This window comes from Bos taurus, chromosome 15 (assembly GCF_002263795.3).
Source record: "Bos taurus isolate L1 Dominette 01449 registration number 42190680 breed Hereford chromosome 15, ARS-UCD2.0, whole genome shotgun sequence".
Taxonomy (NCBI): domain Eukaryota; kingdom Metazoa; phylum Chordata; class Mammalia; order Artiodactyla; family Bovidae; genus Bos; species Bos taurus.
The window spans coordinates 63,324,342-63,349,230 of record NC_037342.1 but is presented as its reverse complement, the minus strand read 5'-3'; the positions used below and the strand labels follow the sequence as shown (position 1 = coordinate 63,349,230).

The 24,889-nt window shown below is 36.5% G+C and overlaps 1 protein-coding gene and 1 pseudogene across 1 annotated transcript in view; both read left to right on the top strand.

The window, feature by feature from the left end:
- Nucleotides 1-24,889, top strand: part of CCDC73 (coiled-coil domain containing 73) — a 115,974-nt gene that overhangs the window by 83,038 nt on the left and 8,047 nt on the right. The window contains 4 exon segments of the mRNA NM_001192547.1: nucleotides 995-1,108; nucleotides 6,207-6,341; nucleotides 21,800-21,977; nucleotides 23,045-24,547. Of these exon segments, the coding sequence (NP_001179476.1) occupies nucleotides 995-1,108; nucleotides 6,207-6,341; nucleotides 21,800-21,977; nucleotides 23,045-24,547 (1,930 nt within the window).
- LOC616520 (pre-mRNA branch site protein p14 pseudogene) lies at nucleotides 17,963-18,650 on the top strand (annotated as a pseudogene).

The window sequence follows — 24,889 nt, the reverse complement described above, 5'->3', positions numbered from 1 at the left end:
TAATAGTGATATGGAAGTTAAGCAAGATATATTACTCATATTTTTAGAAAAGCAAATGGCAGCACAACAGAGTATGTATAGTATGATTTGAAAGATATATACTTGTATGCTTATAGACAATTTTTGAAAGGATACACAAGAAACTACTTTACCTCTGGTGGGGAGAGCTGGAAAACCAGTAGAGGAAAACTTTGCCTTTTCTCTCTGTATCCTTTGTGTGGCTTGGATGTTGACCCTGAATGTACTTAGCTTTAGTAATGATAAACAAACTAACATAGAAATTCCGGATACATTAGATGCAGCTAGAGTTTTACTATTTGTCTTTTTACAGAATTTTACTTGGATTATCAGCAGATACTGAAGAAACCTAATAATATTGGTGATACTGGTTTAGTATCTTTTAAACCTTTGTCTTAGAAAACAGTGATAATTTTACTCTTTAAAGGTTTTTTGGGGAAGGGAAGAGGAGAGTGTGGTAGTGAATATATAATATGTTAATTTATGAAGTAATAAGTTAATGAGTGAATACTGACGTTCTACTAAAAAAGTGTTAATTTGAAATTAAAAATTTTAATTGTATTTAAGAGTTTTCCAGCCAATTAATTTCTGAAATAAATAGATAGGGAAAATATATTCTGTGATAGTTAAAAAATTTTAGTAGGGTTAGGCTGGATTATGCTACATTTCATATTTTTCAGTGCTGTACTTTATATTACTTTTTTCAGTACATTAAAACTTATGCAGTGAAACTGAATAATGGCAATGTTTTTATACCCTTTTATAGCCATTTCTTTTTCATAACCTCCCCCTATTTCCTGTTAACTAAACTATAAGCACCTTTCTGTTAATTTATGAAAATTATTGTTGAGATAGCACATTATCACTGATCTGTATGGCACTTTCAGCATGTTAGAAGCAAAGGTCCAAGCAACATAAAACACATCAAAATTCATTAATGTGGTATTGATTATTTTTTGGATAATTAATTTTATTGCAGACCCTTGAAAGAGATAATGAGCTGCAAAGGGAGAAGGTAAAAGAAAATGAAGAAAAGTTCCTTAATCTTCAAAATGAGCATGAGAAAGCACTAGGAACCTGGAAGAAGCATGTAGGTTTATTTAATAGTAAAATTTTTAAATATTTTAAGTAGTTGTAGACATTTAAAATAACAAATGCTAAGAAAATATTGCAAAAATATTGTAGGAATAAAGTCAGACACATTTTCTTCTTGCACTTGTATTTCTAAAAAGTGAATGTTTTTAAAGCTAAATTTAATAAAATTTTCTATAATGCTTTCATACATGAAAAACCACACATATACATGTGTATATTTATATGTATTTTGTATGACTTTTCATAGGTGACAAAAATTAATTTTCCTTTTCATAAAACTATTGATAGTGTTTTAATAAATGGTTATAATAAGGAATTATATCATTATTATTGTTAGCTGATCTCTTTGGCTTTCCTCAATAGTTTCATTGAGTCATATTAAAGCCATGTTTAGAACATGTATACAGTAGTTGGGTTCTTTAGTATTAACATTTTATCAAGAGAATTGTTATGTTATTAACATGATTATTTGCTTAAGGCACAACTCTTTTATTTTACAGTAAATTTTAATTTCAGTGAAGTAGATAATAAAACGTGTAAAGTAATATAAAGTTGTGAAATATAAGGTTCACTTTAAAGACTGGTGAACCCAAAATCAGTTGTTCTATTTATTATCTATTTTTATTGCCTTCAATTCTTTTAAAAGAATTTAAAAAAAATGGAAGGTAACTATAAGTTTATGAAGCTATATTTTGGGAAAGTAAGATATTTTAAAGTATTATACTAGTTATACTATAAAATTCTAACACTGTATTAATATAGTTTGTAATAATATATATCTGTGTACTATTCTGTGGTTGAGTTTGTTTGATATAAATTGTTATAAAAGTAATTCTTGATTTTTTGATCCATTTGCAGCTAACATGTTCTCTTAATTTGTATTTTGGAGAGATCAGATTTTCACTGATGAATTTGACAAGTTTTGCCAAATTCTCAAAAAGTATTTTGTAATTCATTAGATCAGAATACTATAAAATGCTTAATGATCCCCATATAGGTAAAGTTCATCATTAAGCAACAAACATAGTAATTTTCATTTTAGCTTCAGCTAATCTGCCTTGCATCCTAACACTTCTGTCTCATTTCTAATGTTTAAAAGACCATGGAAATAGTACTGTCAGGGTAAGGAAAACTATGATGTAAAAAGAGACTATAAACTTGAATATGCCAGTCATGCCCCCCAAACTTAGTTGAGATAAGAAAAGTAAACGTGTATTTTTCCTACTGATATTTCAGCTATGTTCCTCCCCTGGGTCGGGGCAGGGGGTGTGGGGAGGGCAGGAGTCAACTGAATTAAGAGAAATAAGCATTCAGCTTTCCTGGTGAGACCTGTTTATAATTTGGATGAAATTGGTTTTGTCTTAGGATTTTTAGCATCTGCATTCATTTCATTTCATGCTTCAGTACTAAACAGAACATAGTTAAATTTTTTAAAAGCTGCTTTGGTTCTATAGGAGTTTTCTTGAGTGGGAGGTCAGATCTACTCTTTAATTGTATTTCTGTCTCTCTGTAAGCATTTCACCACTCTTGAGTGAAGGGTAATTGTAGTATTGCTACTGAGGTCAGATCAAGATAGGTTTTTTAAAAAACTAAAAGATAGTAACAAGTATAAGATGAAATCATATATACTGCTGTTTTTTTAAATAGTGAAAGAATACTGTACAAATCAAACAGTGAATATTACTAGACAATATATTTTAAAATTCATAGAAATGTCATAAAGAATGTGGTATGTATACCTGCTTTTATTTGGCCAGTTATATAGCCAATAGATATTTATAGGTAAAACAGTAATAAATGGAGATGTTCAGAAATTATTTAGAGAAAGGGGGTGTCACAAAAGAAATTCAATTCACAACATTTGTTGAGCATCTGTTATGTGTTAGGCACTATACTAGGTGCTGGATTTTCAAAGGTGCCTAAAATACAAAGATTATTAAAGAGCTCACACTCTCAAAAGACAGATAATTATTAACTACAATAGTATGGAGTGTTTTTAGTAGTATTAGTATTAACAAATTACTATGAAAGCACAAAATAAATTGTATTGTTTAACTAGGTTGTAGAAAGTTTTAGAGAAAAGATGGCCCTAGAATTTGGACTTGAAAGATGAATAGGGTTTCACCAGACATAAGGTGCCTGCTTCTTATACTTCTCACTCCACTCTGGGCATTCCATTTAAGAAAGGGGATAATGATGGAGGCATGAGATTGCTTTCTCAAGGATGAATGGTCTGATCTAGAATGTGACATTGCAAATGAGGTTGAAATCATCTTCTGAAGAGTTCTTTTCTAAGTAAATTGAATTTTATTTTATAAGTAATGGGAAGCCATTGAGATTTTTAAAGCAGAAAAGTGACTTAGATCTGCAGTTTAGAAAAATAACTCTTGCAGTAGTATGGAGAATAGCATTATGGGAAGAGATCAATAAGAAGAATATTCTAACCATGAGCCCATGAGGATGTGAATTAGGGCAACAGTAGTGAGGATTGCAGTCCATGGGGTTGCACAGAGTTGGACACAACTGGGCGACTGAACAACAACAACAGTGAATACAGAGAAAAGAGACAGAGGCAAGAAGGACTGGAGGTAGAATTAGCAGGATTAATCACATTTTATATATAATGGATTTTAAAAGGGAAAGGAGTCAACTCTGATTCTGAGATTAGTATAATAATTTATGCAGATTAGCAGAATAATATCACTAAATGACATAAGGAATGTGAAAGAAGCAGCAGATTTGGTGGATGAAAATGAGTTTAGTTTGGAAATTGCTTAACTTACAGTGACTGCAGGACATCTGACTTGAAATTTATATCATGTATTTGGCAACATGAATCTAATCTTAGGCAAGAGGTTGGGAGATGAGATAGAGATTTAAGACTTACTAGCATAGAGATGGAGAAGGCAATGGCACCCCACTCCAGTACTCTTGCTTGGAAAATCCCATGGACGGAGGAGCCTGTTAGGCTGCAATCCATGGGGTCGCTAAGAGTGAGACACGACTGAGCGACTTCCCTTTCACTTTTCACTTTCATGCATTGGAGAAGGAAATGGCAACCCACTCCAGTGTTCTTGCCTGGAGAATCCCAGGGACTGGGGAGCCTGGTGGGCTGCCGTCTATGGGGTCACAGAGAGTTGGACACAGCTAAAGTGACTTAGCATAGCATAGCATAGCATAGAGATGAAATTTGAAGGTATAATAAGATCATCTATGGAAGGAGTGGAAGACTTGAAGAGAGGGCTAAAGAAGAAAGAGCTTTGGGGAATGCCAGGATTTTGTGAGTGGTTAATGTGGGAGAGGGAGCCTGACAAGAACAGTGAGAAAGGTAGGAGGATGAAGAGGGAGTGGTACCATGAAATGAAGAAAAGGGGCTGTTTGAAAATAAGTAGTCTACACAGTTGTGCTACAATGCTGTTAAATGGTATGAAACTTGGAACAAGTCCTTTTGCTAATTTGAAGGTCATAATAGAAAAAAAAGTTAGTAGAACATGAGGGCAGAAGTCTGGTTGTTAAGGAGTGAAATTAAAGAAGGAAAGTGATGTCGCTCAGTTGTATCCGACTCTGTGACCACATGGACTGTAGCCCACCAGGCTCTTCCGTCCATAGGATTTTCTAGGCAAGAGTGCTGGAGTGTGTTGGCATTTCCTTCTCCAGGGGATCTTCCTGACCCAGGGATGGAACCCAGGTCTCCCGCCTTGCGGGCAGACACTTCACCATCGGAGCCACCAGGGAATCCCTTAAGGAGTGAATAGAGGTTAGAATTTGAAAGTACCAAGAGTGAACTTTAAGAAGTGAGGGAGAGAGTAATTGAGTCAAGAAGAAAAAAGTTATAGTCATTACAAGAGCGTATTTGTGGGCTGAAAACATGCTGGTATGGTGGGGAAAATTGAGAATATCTAGGAGAGAATAGGGAGAAGGTAATAGCAACCCACTCCAGTACTCTTACCTGGAAAATCCCATGGACAGAGGAGCTTGGTAGGCTGCAGTCCATGGGGTTGCTACGAGCCAGACACGACTGAACGACTTCACTTTCACTTTTCACTTTCATGCATTGGAGAAGGAAATGGCAACCCACTCCAGTGTTCTTGCCTGGAGAATCCCAGGGACAGAGGAGCCTGGTGGGCTGCCATCTATGGGGTCGCACAGAGTCGGACATGACTAAAATGACTTAGCAGCAGCAGCAGCAGGAGAGAAGAGATCTTTGCTTGAGTTAGACTCGAAGGGAGATAAGAGAGGACAGGATAGAGAACACAGGAAGAGTTGAGCCCTGGAGAAGAAGAACCTTGCAGAGATAGGTAAAAAGATGGTTAAAATAGGTAAGGTGAAGGGAAAGTAGTTGGTGAGCTCATGTCTGTTAACCCCTACAAGGAAAATTACATGCATTAGTAGAATTTTTGGTAGTTTAAAATTGTTCAAGAGAAACTTTTGTAATATTTTATGACAAAATAGTATTTTTCTTTTTCCTGGAACTTATTTTGTCTCATATTTGAGGTTCCTATGAAGGAGAATCCCACCAAGAAAAAGATTATAAAATTTTATAGCCAGTAGAAACTAGTTTGTAGATATAAGTATTATGCTGAAGTGTCAGTTTCTAATTGTAGTACTTAGTACTCAGTATTCTTCATCTAGTTGAGTTGAAATCTGTGTATCTAATTTGCAACAAGAAAACAAAACTTTAAGAAAGCAATGAAATGGTAACCTTTACAGAATTTTTATAGTAAGTTTTATAAAAGTTAATTTTTCATCTGTAACAAGAAGTGATTTAATGTAGTACTTAAGAGCACAACTCCTAGGCTTAGCCTTGCATTTGAATCTTGACTATCACTTTCTTTCTACCTGATCTTGGGCAACTTACTTAACGTCTATGAGCCTCACATTTCTCACCTGTAAGTTGGGAGCTGATTTTTAAGAGTATGAAATTATGTTTATTAAGTACTCAGCACAATTCAACAAATGGTAGCTTTTAATATTAGTAATTACTTGGGGAATATTTTCATTGTTTACAATTTCTAAACACTTGTGTTAATGAAGTATTTTTATATACAACTAATTTACATACATGTTCATTTTGGTTAAATGTTATATATTAGGTTGAATAACTTAATGGAGAAATTAATGAGATTAAAAGTGAGTTATCATCACTTAAAGAAACTCATACTAAGTTACAAGAAGATTATGATGAATTATGTGATCAGAAAAAGTTTGAGGAAGACAAGAAGTTTGAGGTAAAATTCAAGTATGTGGGGTATAACCTCTTAAAAGAAATTAGGACCATTGCTGATTATTTTCTCCATGGTTTATATTTTCACTTTCTCAACTTCTAAAAATGAGTGTATGCATATAGTCTGTAGTACATTTTAAATTAATTTTTTATACAATATGACATAGGATTAAGAATCATTTCTTGGACATGAATCTTCAATTTCAGCATATACATTTGTGGATAGACAATTTAACATTTTCTTTATTAATGTAGCATTATAAAAAGTCTTAAAATGTGGTAGTATAATTCCTTCAATTTTGTTGTTCTTTTCCAAAATTGTTTTGACTATTTTGAGTCCTTTGCATTTCCATATAACTTTTAGAATCAGTTTTATCAGTTTCTAAAAGAAAAAGTCTATGGTATTTGAATTTGGCTTGTGTTGAATATATAGATTAATTTACAAAGAATTTATATCTTAACATACAATTCATGACATGGTATATCTTTGTATTTATTTAGATTTTCTTTAATACCGCTCAGAAATGTTTTGTAGTTTTCATTGTATAGGTCTTGCAAGTATTTTGTTAAATTTACCCCTGAATATTTCATGTTTTGGGCTCTTAGTATAAGCAGTATTTTTAATATGAGTTTTTCTAATTGTTTCTTGCTATGAGATAGGGTTAAAACTGATCTTTGTACATTGACTTCGTATTCTTTCACCATTTTAATTAATTCGTAGTATGTTTTTCTTGGTTGAACTTTGGAGTTTTCTTTGTACATAGTATGTTGTCTGAGAATTTAAGGCAGATGATTTTACATCTTTTTCTTCTCTATGCATTTTATTTTTTCCTCAACTTATTGCACTACACTAGCTAGGACTCTTAGGTACAGTGTTAAATAAAGTTGTAAAAGTGGACATGATTGCTTAACTTTTCATCTTAGATGTCTTTCATCATTTCATAGTCTATTGAAAGTGAAAGTGACAGTCACTCAGTCATGTCTGACTCTTTGCAACCCCATGGACTATATAGTCCATGGAATTTTCCAGGCCAGAATACTGGAATGGGTAGCCTTTCCCTTCTCCAGGGTATCTTCCCAACCCAGGGATTGAACCTAGGTCTCCAGCATTGCAAGCAGATTCTTTACCAACTGAGCCACAAGAGAAGCCCAAGAACACTGGAGTGGGTAGCCTATCCGTTCTCCAGCAGATTTTCGTGACCCAGTATTAGTCATAGATTTTTTTTTATATGTGCTCTTTATCAGATTGAAATTTCCATCTGTTCCTAGTTTGCTGAGTTTTTATCATGAATAGGTATTCAGTTCAGTTCAGTTCAGTCGCTCAGTTGTGTCCGACTCTTTGCGACCCCATGAATTGCAGCACGCCAGGCCTCCCTATCCATCACCAACTCCCGGAGTTCACTCAAACTCACGTCCATCGAGTCGGTGATACCATCTAGCCATCTTATCCTCTGTTGTCCCCTTTTCTCCTGTCCCCAATCCCTCCCAGCATCAGAGTCTTTTCCAGTGAGTCAACTCTTTACATGAGGTGGCCAAAGTACTGGAGTTTCAGCTTTAGCATCATTCCTTCCAGAGAACACCCAGGGCTAATCTCCTTTAGAATGGACTGGTTGTATCTCCTTGCAATCCAAGGGACTCTCAAGAGTCTTCTCCAACACCACAGTTCAAAATTTTGTTAAGTGCTTTTTCTGTATCTGTTGATAAGATCATTCTGTTTTCTTTATTCTGTTAATGTGTCAACATTAACAATTAATTACATTGATTGATTTTCAAATATACCTTGCATTCCTGAGATATCTATTGTCCTTTTAATATATGGCTAGATTTGCTAATGCTGTGTCAGGGGTTTTGAATTGATGAGGAATATTGATCTGTAGTTTTTGTTCATTTTTTCTTTTCATGCTTTTGGTCTAGTTTTTGTATCGGAGTAATAGTAGCCACCAACCATGCAGCAGGGTTACTGCAGGGTTGGGGGCACTGAGTGTAGCAGTACATACATGGGATCTTTTGAAGGAGGTCTCCATTATATTCATTACCTCCACCACAGTTTGGCCCCAGGTAAATAGCGGGGAGGGAACACAGTTCCACCCATCAACAGAAAATTGGATTAAAGATTTACTGAGCATGGCCCCGCCCATCAGAACAAGACCCACCAGTCATTCACTCCCATCAGGAAGCTTCCATAAGCCTCTTATCCGTCACCATCAGAGGGCAGACAGAATGAAAACCATAATCACAGAAAACTAACCAGTCTAATCACATGCACCACAGCCTTGTCTAACTCAGTGAAACTATGAGCCATGCCATGTAAGGCCACCCGAGATGGATGGGTCATGGTGGAAAGTTCTGACAAAATGTGGTCCACTGGAGAAGGGAATGGCAAACCACTTCAGTATTCTTGCCTTGAGAACCCCATGAACAGTATGAGAAGGCAAAAAGATAGGACACTGAAAGATGAACTCCTCAGGTCAGTAGGTGCCCAGTATGCTACTAGAGATGAGTGGAGAAATAACTCCAGAAAGAATGAAGAGACAGAGCAAAAGAAAAAATATCATCCAGTTGTGGATGTGACTGGTGATGGAAACAAGGTCTGATGCTGTAAAGAGCAATATTGCATAGAAATCTGGAACGTTAGGTCGATGAATCAAGGCAAATTGGAAGTGGTCAAACTGGAAATGGCAAGAGTGAACATCAACATTTTAGGAATCAGTGAACTAAAATGGACTGGAATGGGTGAATTTAACTCAGTTGACCGTTATATCTACTACTGTGAGCAAAAATCCCTTAGAAGAAATGGAATAGCCATCATAGTCAACAAAAGAGTCCGAAATGCAGTACCTGGATGCAGTCTCAAAAACGACAGAATGATCTCTGTTCATTTCCAAGGCAAACCATTCAATATCACGGTCCAAGTCTATGCCCCAACGAGTATTGCTGAAGAAGCTGAAGTTGAACGGTTCTGTGAAGACCTACAAGACCTTTTAGAACTAACACCCCAAAAAAGATGTCCTTTTCATTATTGGGGACTGGAATGCAAAAGTAGGAAGTCAAGAAACACCTGGAGTAACAGGCAGATTTGGCCTTGGAGTACAGAATGAAGCAGGGCAAAGGCTAATAGAGTTTTGCCAAGAGAACATACTGGTCATAGCAAACACCTTCTTCCAACAACACAAGAGAAGACTCTACACATGGACATCACCAGATGGTCAACACCAAAATCAGATTGATTATATTTGTTGCAGCCAAAGATGGAGAAGCTCGATACAGCCAGCAAAAACAAGACCAGGAGCTGACTGTGGTTCAGATCATGAACTCCTTATTGCCAAATTCAGATTTAAATTGAAGAAAGTTGGGTAAACCACTAGACCATTCAGGTATGACCTAAATAAAATCCCTTATGATTATACAGTGGAAGTGAGAAATAGATTTAAGGGACTAAATCTGATAGAGTGCCTGATGAACTATGGATGGAAGTTCATGGCATTGTATAGGGGATAGGTATCAAGACCATCCCCAAGAAAAAGAAATGCAAAAAAGCAAAGTGGCTGCCTGAGGAGGCCTTAAAAATAGCTGTGAAAGGAGGAGAAATGAAAAGCAAAGGAGAAAAGGAAAGATAAAGCCATTTGAATGCAGAGTTCCAAAGAATAGCAAGGAGAGATAAGAAAGCCTTCCTCTGTGATCCATGCAAAGAAATACAGGAAAACAGTAGAATGGGAAAGACTAGAGATCTCTTCAAGAAAATTAGAGATACCAAGGGAACATTTCATGCAAAGATGGGCTCAATAAAGGACAGAAATGGTATGGACCTAACAGAAGCAGAAGATACTAAAGACGAGGTGGCAGGAATACACAGAACTGTACAAAAAAGATCTTCATGACCCAGATAATCACAATGGTGTGATCACCACCTAGAGCCGGACATCCTGGAATGTGAAGTCAAGTGGGCCTCAGGAAGCATCACTATGAACAAAGCTAGTGGAGGTGATGGAATCATTTGAGCTGTTTCAAATCCTAAAAGATGCTGCTGTGAAAGTGCCAACAAATTTGGAAAACTCAATATGCCAGCAAATTTGGAAAACTCAGCAGTGGCCACAGGACTGGAAAAGGTCAGTTTTCATTCCAATCCCAAAGAAAGGCAATGCCAAAGAATGCTCAAACTACCGCACAATTGTACTCATCTCACACGCTAGTAAAGTAATGCTCAAAATTCTCCAAACCAGGCTTCAATAATACGTGAACTGTGAACTTCCAGATGTTCAAGCTGGTTTTAGAAAAGGCAGAGGAACCAGAGATCAAATTGCTAACATCCGTTGAATCATCGAAAAAGCAAGAGAGTTCCAGAAAAACATCTATTTCTGCTTTATTGACTATGCCAAAGCCTTTGACTGTGTGGATCATAATAAACTGTGCAAAATTCTGAAAGAGATTCCAGACCACCTGACCTGCCTCTTGAGAAATCTGTATGCAGGTCAGGAAGCAACAGTTAGAACTGGACATGGAACAACAGACTGGTTCCAAATAGGAAAAGGAGTACATCAAGGCTGTATATTGTCACCCTCCTTATTTAACTTATATGCAGAGTACATCATGAGAAATGCTGGGCTGGAGGAAGCCCAGAAGAAACACTGGAATCAAGATTGCTTGGAGAAATATCAATAACCTCAGATATGCAGATGACACCACCCTTATGGAAGAAAGCAAAGAACTAAAGAGCCTCTTGAAAGTGAAAAAGTTAGCTTAAAACTCAGCATTCAGAAAACTAAGATCATGGCATCCAGCCCCATCACTTCATGGCAAATAGATGTGGAAACAGTGTCAGACTTTATTTTTGGGGGCTCTAAAATCACTGCAGATGGTGACTGCAGCCATGAAATTAAAAGACACTTACTCCTCGGCAGAAAAGTTATGACCAACCTAGATAGCATATCAAAAAGCAGAAACATTACTTTGCCAACCAAGGTCCATCTAGTCAAGGCTATGGTTTTTCCAGTAGTCATGTATGGATATGAGAGTTGGACTATAAGGAAAGCTGAATGCCGAAGAATTGATGCTTTTGAACTGTGGTGTTGGAGAAAACTCTTCAGAGTCCCTTGGACTGCAAGGAGATCCAACCAGTTCATCCTAAAGGAGATCAGTCCTGAGTGTTCATTGGAGTGTTCAGTCCTTCCAAGGACTGATGCTGAAGCTAAAACTCCAGTACTTTGGCCACCTGATGCGAAGAGCTGACTAATTTGAAAAGACCCTGATGCTGGGAAAGATTGAGGGCAGGAGGAGAAGGGGACGACAGAGGATGAGATGGTTGGATGGTATTACAGACTCAATGGACATGAGTTTGAGTAAACTCCGGTAGTTGGTGATGGACAGGGTGGCCTAGCGTGCTTCAGTCCATGGCGTCTCAAAGAGTCAGACGTGACTGAGCAACTGAACTGAACTGAATACTAGCCACATAAATTGAATTGGAATGTGTTCCTTCCTCCTTAAAGAGTATTGTGTTGAACTGCTGTTGTTTACTAAATATTAGATACAATTCATTGGTGAAACTATTGAGGCTTTTTCTTTGTGGGAATATTTTTAGAAACAAATTTAGCTTTTAAATTATCAGATTATTCAGATTTTCAATTTCTTAATATGCCAGTGTGCAGAAAACAGTTGACATAGCAGGTTTGCAAAAGGCCTCTGGAAGACCTGCTTGTCAGTTTGGCTGTTGACTGATAACTGGAAATTGGATTTGGGGAGGGTTCCCACCATTTCCTAACAGACAGGAGTGATTCACTGTGCTTAAACTATTAAGTAGTTTACTTTGAACGTCTGCTTTCTTTCTGAAAGTCAGTAGTTTTCGTACATGCAAGGCAGGGAGTGACCAGCGGCCAATTAAGCTTTGAGCACCAAGTCTCTAATGAGCTTCCTAGTAGACAAAAGTTCACATTTGTGGTCACAATTATTGCTGCAGGAATTAAGCATGTCCTCTGTGACTTCACTAGGAGAAGACTCTTTTTATTTTTTGGAAATTGGATAAATTTATTCAGTTCAATTCAGTTGCTCAGTCATGTCCGACTCTTTGTGACCCCATGGACTGCAGCACTCCAGGCTTCCCTGTCTATTGCCAACTCCCAGAGCTTGCTTAAACTCATATCCATTAAGTCAGTGATGCCATCCAACCATCTCATCTTCTGTCATCATTATGTAACGTTTTATGTGGGGAAGAACTTATAGAACTTAGTTCCAAAATTCATGTGAAGTGAAGGGAGAGAGTAAATGACACAAACAGGAGATACAAATCAGCTGATTTCAAATTCAGATTATACCTACATGCCATAAGAGAGGACTCTTGAAAGAAGTTTGTACCTCGTTTCTTCCAGACTTCATCTCTTGTGCCTTTTCCCTTTGCTGATTTTGCTTTACATTCTTTACTGTTATAAATCTTAGGAGTACAACTGTATATTGAGTTCTTTGAGTCCTTATATCAAATCACCAAACCTGGGGGTGAACTTGGAGACCTCCAGCACTGTCAATTTTGCTGATTTTTCTCCTTCAAGGAACTTGTCATTTTCATCTGAGTTATCAATTTATTGGTTATTGGCCCTTCTTCTTCTCTAATATAAACATTTAAAGCTATTAATTTTCCTCTAAGTACTGCTTTAGCTTCACTCTACAAATTCTGATGTATAGTGTTTTCATTCTTACTCAGTTGAACGTATTTTAAAATTTCTCTTGTGAGCTCTTTGACCCATGAATATGAGTTGGATCTATAACCTTGCTGTTTAATTTCCAAATATTTAAGAATTTTCCAAGTATCTTTCTGTTAATGATTTCAAATTTAAGTAAGACTTTTTTTTTTTTTCCCAATACCAAGACTTGTTTTTGGCCAAGTATATTGTCTGTCTTGGCAAATACTTCATATATTCTTGAAAAGAATGTATATTCTGTTGTCGGTTGGTGGAATGTTTTATAAATGTCAGGTCAGTTTGGTTGATAATATTGTTCAAATCTTCTTTATCCTTACTGATTTTTTGTGTACTTGTTCTGTCAGTCAATGAGAAATCATTAATTATAATTGTGAATTTATATTTCTCTTTTCAGTTCTGTCAGTTTTTGTTCACGTGTGTTTAAGCCCTGTTATTAGATGTATACACAGTTATAATTATTATTACTTTCTGATTAATTAACCTTTTTATCATTTAACATGTCCATCCTTATCCTAGTAATATTATTTTGTCTGGTATTAGTAAGCTACTGCATCTTTTATGATTAGTGTTTGCATTATGTATTTTTTTTCACCTTACTTGTGTGTAAGGTGGAGAAGGCAATGGCACCCCACTCCAGTACTCTTGCCTGGAAAATCCCATGGATGGAGGGCCTGGTGGGCTGCAGTCCATGGGGTCGCTAAGAGTTGGACACGACTGAGCGACTTCATTTTCTCTTTTCACTTTCATGCATTGGAGAAGGAAATGGCAACCCACTCCAGTGTTCTTGCCTGGAGAATCCCAGGGATGGGGGAGCCTGGTGGGCTGCCATCTATGGGGTCACACAGAGTCGGACACGACTGAAGTGACTTAGCATAGCGTAGCATGCATGTAAGGAGTAGATCTCACATGGCAAGAGAATTTTAGCTGAGTTGTTAAAAATAACTAAGAATTTCCAGATAAAGATTTAAAATAGATGAAATAGCATGAGCAAAGAATCAGAAATGTGAAATATCGTAATTCAGTATGTAAACTAGATGTCTGTTTAGCGAGGCTGCTGTAGAGGTTGCTAGCAGTGCAGTAAGTACCAGGAGAAGAGTTGAGAAGAGACTGAAGACAGACTATAAATGGCTGTATAGACTGTTCGTGGAACTTTGTTCTTGACCATGTCATTTGGGGGATTTTAAACAAGGGAGTAAAGTGATTAGATTACTTTTTTAAAAATATCATTTTGGTGATGATATGATTAGACAGTGAGACAAAGCTAAGACACAGGTCCCGGCTTGGAGAATACTGAAGTGGTTCAGGCAGGAGATATTTATTGCTGTTTTAATATTCATAAATGTACTATAGCTTGTAATATTACTTGTAAGTGGCAAGTAATTCCTACTTCTGATTGATTATAAAATGAATATAGACTTCCTTCATAAGAAGTTGATCAGCATTATTTTATTTAATCGGACTATAAATCATGTTTTTAAGAAATGTAGATAGTACAGACACTTTAAAATAAGAAAGTGCGGGTGAAGGCGCCAAGATGGCGGAGGAGTAGGATGGGGAAAACACTTTCTCCCCCACAAATTCATCAAAAGAGCATTTAAACGTCGAGTAAATTCCACAAAACAACTTCTGAATGCCGGCAGAGGACATCAGGTACCCAGAAAAGCAACCCAACTCCTCGAAAGGAGGTAGGAAAAAATATTAAAGACAATAAAAGAGACAAAAGAGGGAGGGACAGTTCCGTCCCGGGAAGGGAGTCTTAAAAAGAGAGAAGTTTCCAAACACCAGGAAACCTTCTCACTGCCGAATCCGTGCCGAGCTTTGGAAGCACAGAGGACAACATAACAGGGAGAAAAAATAAATAAACAATTAAAACTCGCAGATTTCGAGCCCTACGGTAACTCCTCCAGCGGAGAAGCAGCGCAGACGCCTGCATCCACCATTAGCAAGCGGGGGCTGGGCAGGGAGGTGCGGCGCGGGCTGCATCACTGAGAGTAAGAATCTGGCCTCAATACCCTGAGCACTATCTGAGCGAAATAATTTGGGCTAGCAAACCAGACTGTGGGATATCTACCATGCGAAAAGCCAGCCCTAACCTAAGACACCGCCAGCCCGTGCACGGAACAAAGGACTAAACAGAGGTAGCCGGCTGCAAACCTTCCCCCTCCGGTGACAGGCAGCCAGAGCCGGAAGGGGGCAATCGCAGCCCCAGAGAGACATTATCTATAAAACTGGCTTCTTTGCTAACTAAAACTTATTGGGGGTCTGGACGGTCAACATCTGCCTGAGAAGGTGCGCCGGTTTTACACCCAGATAACCAAGTGGCGGGGAGGAGATAAGTCGCAGCATTGGCGCTCGCCAAACACCTCATCACCTGAGCTGCTCGGACCTGGGAAGAGCACAAAACGCAGCCCCAACTGAGTCTGCGCCTCTGAGGACTACCTGAGTGCCTGAACCTGAGCGGCTTGGACCTGGGAGGTGCATGCAACCCAGGGCCAGCCTCGGATTGTTCCCGGCGGAACAACCTAGAGCCTGAGCAGTGTGGGCAGGGAGGCTACACGCGCCGTGAGCGGGGGCAGACCCAGTGTGGCTGAGGCACTGCAAGCGCACGCCAGTGTCATTTGTTTGCAGCATCCCTCCCTCCCTCCCCATAGCGCGACTGAACAAAGAGAAGAAATACAGCTCCACCCACCAGAACACCGACACAAGCTTCCCTAACCAGGAAACCTTGATAAGCCACCTCTACATACCCACACACAGCGAGGAAACGCCACAATAAAGAGAACTCCACAAACTGCCAGAATACAGAAAGGACTCCCAAACTCAGCAATTTAAACAAGATGAAGAGACAGAGGAATACCCAGCAGATAAAGGAACAGGATAAATGCCCACCAAACCAAACAAAAGAGGAAGAGATAGGGAATCTACCTGATAAAGAATTCCAAATAATGATAGTGAAATTGATCCAAAATCTTGAAATTAAAATGGAATCACAGATAAATAGCCTGGAGACAAGGATTGAGAAGATGCAAGAAAGGTTTAACAAGGACCTAGAAGAAATAAAAAAGAGTCAATATATAATGAATAATGCAATAAATGAAATTAAAAACACTCTGGAGCCAACAAATAGTAGAATAACAGAGGCAGAAGATAGGATTAGTGAATTAGAAGATAGAATGGTAGAAATAAATGAATCAGAGAGGATAAAAGAAAAACGAATTAAAAGAAATGAGGACAATCTCAGAGACCTCCAGGACAATATTAAACGCTACAACATTCGAATCATAGGGGTTCCAGAAGAAGAAGACAAAAAGAAAGACCATGAGAAAATACTTGAGGAGATAATAGTTGAAAACTTCCCTAAAATGGGGAAGGAAATAATCACCCAAGTCCAAGAAACCCAGAGAGTCCCAAACAGGATAAACCCAAGGAGAAACACCCCAAGACACATATTAATCAAATTAACTAAGATCAAACACAAAGAACAAATATTAAAAGCAGCAAGGGAAAAACAACAAATAACACACAAGGGAATTCCCATAAGGATAACAGCTGATCTTTCAATAGAAACTCTTCAAGCCAGGAGGGAATGGCAAGACATACTTAAAATGATGAAAGAAAATAACCTACAGCCCAGATTATTGTACCCAGCAAGGATCTCATTCAAGTATGAAGGAGAAATCAAAAGCTTTTCAGACAAGCAAAAGCTGAGAGAATTCTGCACCACCAAACCAGCTCTCCAACAAATACTAAAGGATATTCTCTAGACAGGAAACACAAAAATGGTGTATAAACTCAAACCCAAAACAATAAAGTAAATGGCAACGGGATTATACTTATTAGTAATTACCTTAAACGTAAATGGCTTGAATGCCCCAACCAAAAGACAAAGACTGGCTGAATGGATACAAAAACAAGACCCCTACATATGTTGTCTACAAGAGACCCACCTCAAAACAGGGGACACATACAGACTGAAAGTGTAGGGCTGGAAAAAGATTTTCCATGCAAATTGGGACCAAAAGAAAGCAGGAGTCACAATACTCGTATCAGATAAATTAGACTTTAAAACAAAGGCTGTGAAAAGAGACAAAGAAGGTCACTACATAATGATCAAAGGATCAATCCAAGAAGAAGATATAACAATTATAAATATATATCCACCCAACATGGGAGCACCGCAGTATGTAAGACAAATCCTAACAAGTATGAAAGGAGAAATTAACAATAACACAATAATAGTGGGAGACTTTAATACCCCACTCACACTTATGGATAGATCAACTAAACAGAAAATTAACAAGGAAAAAAAAAAAAACAAAACATGTATCTATAAAGCTCACTAAAGCAAAGCACAGTAAAATGAGGTATGGCAATAAAAGGTGTTAAATTTATCAAAAAAAAAAAATACTAATAAAGTGCTGAAAAATTAAAGCTGTCAATTCTGTAATAGATATTCATTGAAAGTATCTTTTGAAATGGGGGTGAAAACACCTTCAGAGAAATGAAAGCTAAGGAAGCATGCACGAGCTATAAAAAATGATAAAGTCCTTTATGAATGATGATAATATCAAAACAAAACTGGGAAATACAGGAAGGAGTAAAGAGCACTACGAACAGTCAATACTTGGATAAACATTAGAAACTATTCTCTTTTCTTAATTTCTTCATGGTAAACTATCAACATCATATTGTGAAATTTTTCAGAAAAAAAAAAAGAATATGGTATGACATAGTTCTGTCTTAGATATTATGCTAGTGGGATGAATACTGAAAATAACTAAAGTACCTCATGGTACATATTTTCAAAAAAAAAAAAAGAAGACCATGGTGAGAATTTTTCTCTCTCTCTCTGACAGGGGGAGAGGTGAAAAAAATAAAAATAAAAATAAAATAAAATCTAAAAAAATTAAAAAAATAAAATAAGAAAGTGCGTCGAGTTAGAACAGCTTCCGGCGGGGTCTGGATGTTGATGTCCTGTATCTGATGCCTTGTTGCGCTCGAAAGTAAGTGAGCTCCAGAGGAGTGCGGAGAAATTCAAGTCTTTGCTGCTGTAACTTCATCAGCCCGCCAAGATGGCAATGCAAGCGGCCAAGAGGGCGAACATTCGACTTCCACCAGAAGTAAATCAGATTTTGTATATAAGAAATTTGCCTTACAAAATCACAGCTGAAGAAATGTATGATATATTTGGGAAATATGGACCTATTCGTCAAATCAGAGTGGGGAACACACCTGAAACTAGAGGAACAGCTTATGTGATCTATGAGGACATCTTTGATGCCAAGAATGCATGTGATCACCTGTCAGGATTCAATGTTTGTAACAGATACCTTGTGGTTTTGTACTATAATGCCAACAGGGCATTTCAGAAGATGGACACAAAGAAGAAGGAAGAACAGTTGAAGCTCCTTAAGGAGAAATATGGCATCAACACAGATCCACCAAAGTAAACGTTTTCTGCATTTTCACTTTGGACTAAAACCACTATTTTTTTTTTTTTAATGCTGAATATTGTGATTTCTTATTTGAGATTGAAAAAGACCCACTTGAAACTGATATATGTTAGAATATATTATGTTAATAAACTTGTAGCTTTTGGTAAAACAACAAAAAAAAAATAAAATAAAATAAGAAAGTGAAGATCATGCATAACCCCAGCCACCCAGAAATTATTAAAATTATGGTATATGACTTCCAGAGTTTTCCTGTACATCAGTTTGTATAGAAACAAATAGACATACATATATATGTACTTCTTAAAAACTAAAATAAAATCATACTTTCTCTGATGTTCTGTAGACCATTTTTATTTAGAAATTTATTTTATTGTGGTAAAATATATAACATAAAATTTGCCATTTTAAAGTGTTAAGTTTAAAATTACAATTATAACTCAATGGCATTAATTACAGCTACAATGTTGTATAGTCATCACCACTATCTATTTCCAAAATTTCATCATCCCAGACAGAAACTGTGTAACCATTAATCAATAACTTCTGATTTCCCCCTCTCCTCGGGTCCTGGTAGCCTCTCATCTACTTCCTGACACTGAATTTGTCTATATATTTTATATAAGTGGTATTATACAATATTTGTCCTGTTTGGTTTCTTTTATTTAGATGATGCTTTCAGAGTTCATGCATGTTGTAGCACTTCATTCCTTTTTATGGTGGAATTCCATTGTTTGAATATACCACATTTTGTGTGTTCATTCTTCTGTTGATGGACACTTGGGCTTTGCTGTTGTGCTGTTTTGAACATTGACATGCAACTAGCTGTTTGAATCTCTAGTTTTAATTTTTGGAAGGTACATACCAAGGAGTGACACCAAGTGACTTCCACTTCCTGGTATTCATGTTCTATTGTAATACCCTCCATAGAGTTGGAGTTGGATCTAGTAACTTGCTTCTAGTTAATAGACTACAGCAGAAGTGATGCAATGTTACTTCTGAGATTAGGTTATAAGAAGACTGTGGTTTCTGTCTTGGGTGAACACCCTGTCTCTCAGTCTGTCTCTCTCTCTCAGTCTCTCTCTCTCTGAGACATATAAAAAAGTCCCAGCTATCCTACCAGAGAGCCCATATAGTGGAGACGCCCTAGAGGATAAAAGGCCACATAAAAGAGAACTGGGCACTCCAGCCAACAGCCAACACAACTGTTACCCATGTAAGTGAGCCTTCTAGAGGCAGAAGTTCCAGCCCCAAGTTTCAGATGATAGCTTGACTAGACACTCATGAGAGACCGGGGTCAGAACCATCAAGCCAAGCCATTCCTCATCCATCTAAAAGATGAGATAGTAAATGTTTGCTATTTTAAACCACTGTTAAGTCTTAATATGGCTGACCCTGGAACAACTCAGGGGTTAGGGGCACCAACCCTCAGAACAGTAAAAAATCTGTATATAACTTATAATCAGTCTTTCATAAAAATGGTTCCTCCATATTGATGGTTCAGCATCCACAGATTCAACCAACTGCAGATGTATAGTACTAGAGTATTTACTGTTGAAGGAAATCTGTGTATAATTGGACCAGTGCTATTCCAACACATGATGTTGACATGTCAACTCTGTAAGTATCCTTCTAGGATTTCACAGTAGGTATTGAAACAGGATTTGAACCTATATTTATCCAACTCCAAAGCTCCTGGCAACTATCATACTATTTTTCTCAATCTCCTTTGCAAACTTCTCTTTTGCAAGTTTCTCTTTCCCTGCCTCTCCTTTGGGGATTTTCATTAGCATTTTATTCTTTCTTCTCAGAGTATACTCTCAAATCAGTCTCATCAACCAGTATGTCTGCAGTTGCCGTCTATCTGCCAGCGATCTTCAAACCTGTTTTTCCAAGTCAATTTTTCTCTTAAAAGCTCCCAATCAGTACATCTAAATGTTCACTAGACATCTCCACCTTTTTGTCTTAACTCTTCAGACTCAAGAGATTCAAAATGAACTCATGATATTTTTCTCTAAACCTCCTATTCCTGTTTTCTAGCTCAGTAAATAACACTCACCAGTCTCTTAGGTACCCACTCTGACCTCTGCAAGTCAGTCTTGACTTTCCTCTCAGTTTTTATATCCAGTCACTCAACAGTTGATAGTAGCTCAGTACATAATTCATGCATCTCTTCAGGCTTTTCAACTTTACTGATATCACCTGGACTGCTGTGGCATTCTTGTGATGCATCTCTCTGCCTCATGTATTGTTTCCCCTTAATTCAGTGTTTGTCAGATACCAAATGCAACTTATTAGTGATTCATGGAAATCAGCCTAGTAGTTTATGACTGGCATTGTTTTAAAAAGGAAATAAACTAATGTAGTATAGAAAACATTAGAATGTATCTCATTGAGTGGGTATGCTCATTGTGTTATGAGACATACTTATTTCTTATTGCAGTTTTTAATTAGTGAAGTTTGGAAAACAATCCATTCTTTATACTGTAGCCAGAATGGTCTTTCCAATCAGCTCATATTAATAACCTTATCTAAAATCCTTCAGTGACTTCTCATTGACTTCCTGGTAGAGTCTGAACTCCTTAGCATGCTCTTTGGGGGCCTTTAATGATCTAGGCCTAGCTCAAGACTCATTTCTCCCCATTCTTCTCACAGCATCTAAGCTCATGCTGAAGTAAATCACAGGTAGTTCCATGAAGTAGAACTACATGAAATGACTATAGTTCTGCTTTTTTTTAACATCTGTAAATGCCATTTCTTCTCCCTGGAGTGCTTCCTTATCCCCATCTATATTAAAATTGTCTGTTATTTCTTTTCCTATCTTTCCCAGTTGACCATAAATTTTTTGAGGATAGTGACTATATTTTGTTCATCATTGTATCCCAAAGCCTAGTGCAGTGCTTCCATGTAATAATGTTCAATATTTTGGGGGAATAAAAAGATGTTGAATTGCATCACTATTTTAAAGATGCATAGAAACACCAAGCACTCAAAACAATTTGCCTGCCATGACTACTTTGCTTTTAATAAAGGAGTGATTCTTAATATGTGGTATTTGTAATAATGTGGAATGCATGTTTGAAAACATCTAAGGCTCTCCCATTTTATTTAAATATGATAGACTTTAAATGAACTTAGAGTGATCTTGTTATAAAGAGGAATATATTAAATGTAGTAAAAAAGTCATTTGGCTTTCAAATACAAATTGCTGGATGATTAACTGAAATATAGATTCCACTTTCATTAACAAAATTTGTTCAGATATTTTATGCTTTTTAACAATATGTTTTTACATTAAAGGAATCTTTTCCATTTTACACTAGAATCTTCCAGAAGTAAACACTGAAATGTCAGTGGAAAAATCAGGAAACACCATCATACAGAAATATAATTCCAGGCAAGAAATAAGGGAAGAAAATACCAAGAGTTGTTGTTTAGACACTGAATACAAAGAAAAAGGGGAAACAAAAGAAGGCCCATTTTTAGAGGAAATCATTATAGGTAATAAAGGTAACCCAGTTATATTGATGTTTTCTAATTTTTATATTGGTCTTTCAGGGGGATATCAATTTCAGTCTTCACTTTGAGGACCTAGTAGTATAATTGGAGAAATACTTTTCCATTTGTATGTCTTAACAAAAGGACTTGTATGTCTTTTGAGCTGTTCTTTAATAGTCAGTATTCAGGGGAAAAAACACATTTTTGCTTTCCTTTCTCATCACTTACTCGTTGGCTTTTTGCATTCTGGTTTCTGCTTTCGTTTCTTTGCTGAGACTGTTCTCTGAGCTACTAGTAACCTTTTGATGACCAAATTCTAGAGCACTTTTCTTAGTTCAGATTACCTTTCTGTAACCATTGAAATAATTGACTAATTCATTCATATTGAAAAAGAGTTGTTTAAAGAAGGTAATCTGAAGGTGTTCAAACCTAGGCTGAACAACCACTTGGTGGGGATGTTGTAGAGAGAATGATTGGATTAAAAAGACCCTTCATGGCCTACAGATTATTGTAACTATACTGAAATTTTGAAATCTGTGGTTAAAACCCAGATGAATAAAATTAATATCTTAAGTAGATATTCTGTACATTTTGCCCAAAAGTATTCCAGATTTTAAAAATATTTACAAGGTAGTGAGCAAAAAAGTGAAGAAAAGAAACCAGCTGGCAACTTCTGGATCTAGGTAATAAGAGAAATTACAATATGACTATTAGTGTAAATTAATTTTTATCTAATCAGCTGTGTGTTTGTATGGAATTGTACTGTATATGCAAAAGGAAGTAACAGACTAGAGAAATAACCAGTTTGTAATGCCCTCAACTTACTTTTTTAAACCAAAACTACTTTCTCTGTTATGAAATACAAATTTAATATAAGTAGAACCAAATATTTTACCATGCTTATTAAAGGGAACTCACTATTTATGTAAAACTGATGTCATTATGTTTGTATAATAGCTTGCCAGTGAAATATTTAAAATTAAATATATTTTTTAAAAACAGTTAATATGTGTTATAAAAGCAGGCTTTAGTATATAACCCAAAATTTTACTGTGTTCTCTTTATAACAGACTTACAGCTTTTTGAAAAAAGCTCCAAGAATAAAATTGATATTGTTGTGCCACAGGATGAAAACCAAAGTGAAATATCCCTAGGCAAAACCCTCGGCAGAGAAAAAGAATTAATTAGTGAAGGACAAACCTTGGATATTACCAACTTTACAAAAGTGGTTACTACAGAAATAAAAAACAAGGTGGACTTGGAGAAAGATAATGAGGGTACAGAACTTAAATCACCAAGTATTCCCTTTGTAGTGGCAGATTCATCAATGGAAACAGAAAAGATCCATCTAGAAAGAACTGAAGGATTAGATCTTCACCATGCAAATACACATCTGGGGGTTGAAAATAACAGCACATCATTTAACAGTATTTTAAATGAGATGGCTTGCCATACAAATCATAAAAAAGATGTTTCTGAAGATGAGCCATTCAAACAACAGTTGAGATTGTTTCCAGGGACTCAAGAAAATACCACAGAGAAGGTAATTACAAATAGCCACCAAATCAAAACAGATCTGGATTCTTCTGTAGATATAAAAAGGAATCTTGTCCAGCCTCAGAAATATAGTTTACAGGATTCAAATAATGTTATGTTAGATGATAAACAATGTAAAATAAGACAGACACAACTGTTAAATAAAAAAAGTGAATGTAGCCTATTGCCATTTAAAGAAACTTCAGATGTTCAGCAAGTTGGTGAAGGTCCTTCAGAGCAACCTCAACTAGCTATTCCTTGTGATACAGCAATCAACCACCCCATTTCTTCTGCTGTTTTCAGTGACAATTTGAATGTACTTTTAAAGAATTCAGATAAAATTGTTAATATCATGCCTATGTTGGTGACACCCAACTCAAGCCCTGGGAAAAGAACTATATGGAAAAATCTAAATGATATGCAAAACAGTCAATTTGAGAACTGTTTGGGGTGTCTAGAAAACAATGTGACTCTTTCCCATCTTCAAATTAACAATGAGAATATAGATGCTTCACAAGCCAAAGATATGAAAACTGCTAGTCATGTGAAAACTTCCACAGAAATGCAGTTTTCCAATAAAGAAAGTCAGATTGATGAGAATCAGATAACTGAAGTTAAAAAAAAAGACTACTTCCCTAATGAAAGACAGCATACATTGTTAAATAGTACAGAGAAAACGGAGTCATTAAATGACATTGTTTCAGGAAAAATTTACAGTGAAGGACAGCTGGAAGAATCATGTTCATTTCACATAAAGCCATCTGGAGATTTAGTAAACATAAGTGGAAGGTCAGCCTTTGATCTTTCAACTTCAGATAAAAAAACTGAGAAAACTCTAGTGTATGTGAATTTTTTAGGCCCTAGTTCTTGGTCAAAAGTAAATCAAATTGAAAGTCAAACAGTGAGCACTTCAACATCTAGCATTCCTTTGTTGCTGAACGAGAGACCAGTAAGTCTGTTAGAAAACAAAAAGACTGTTTCGATGACACTTTGTAAAAATGTTAGTGTGGATGAGGCCAGGAATGATGTTGGACCAGGTAAGAAAATAATTATTTTAAAAATTGCTTTTCTACTTATTATTCTTGGTAAAAATTTTCCAGATTGTTTAATATGAAAATTTATATTACTATATATATTATTTTGCCTAAATCTAAAGACTCTGTATATGTGTGTGTATATATATATATATATATATAAAAAAGTAGGAAAGGTTTTACTTAAATGGAAGCAGATTTCTTTTCATTTAAATCTGAACCAGTATTATCAACATAACATGTACAGAGGTCAGTTGCATTTTGGAAATTAAAAAAAAAAAATCCTTTTCATTATCAAAGAACTGAAACTAGCAAAAACAATCACATTTGTGTCATTGATTTTAA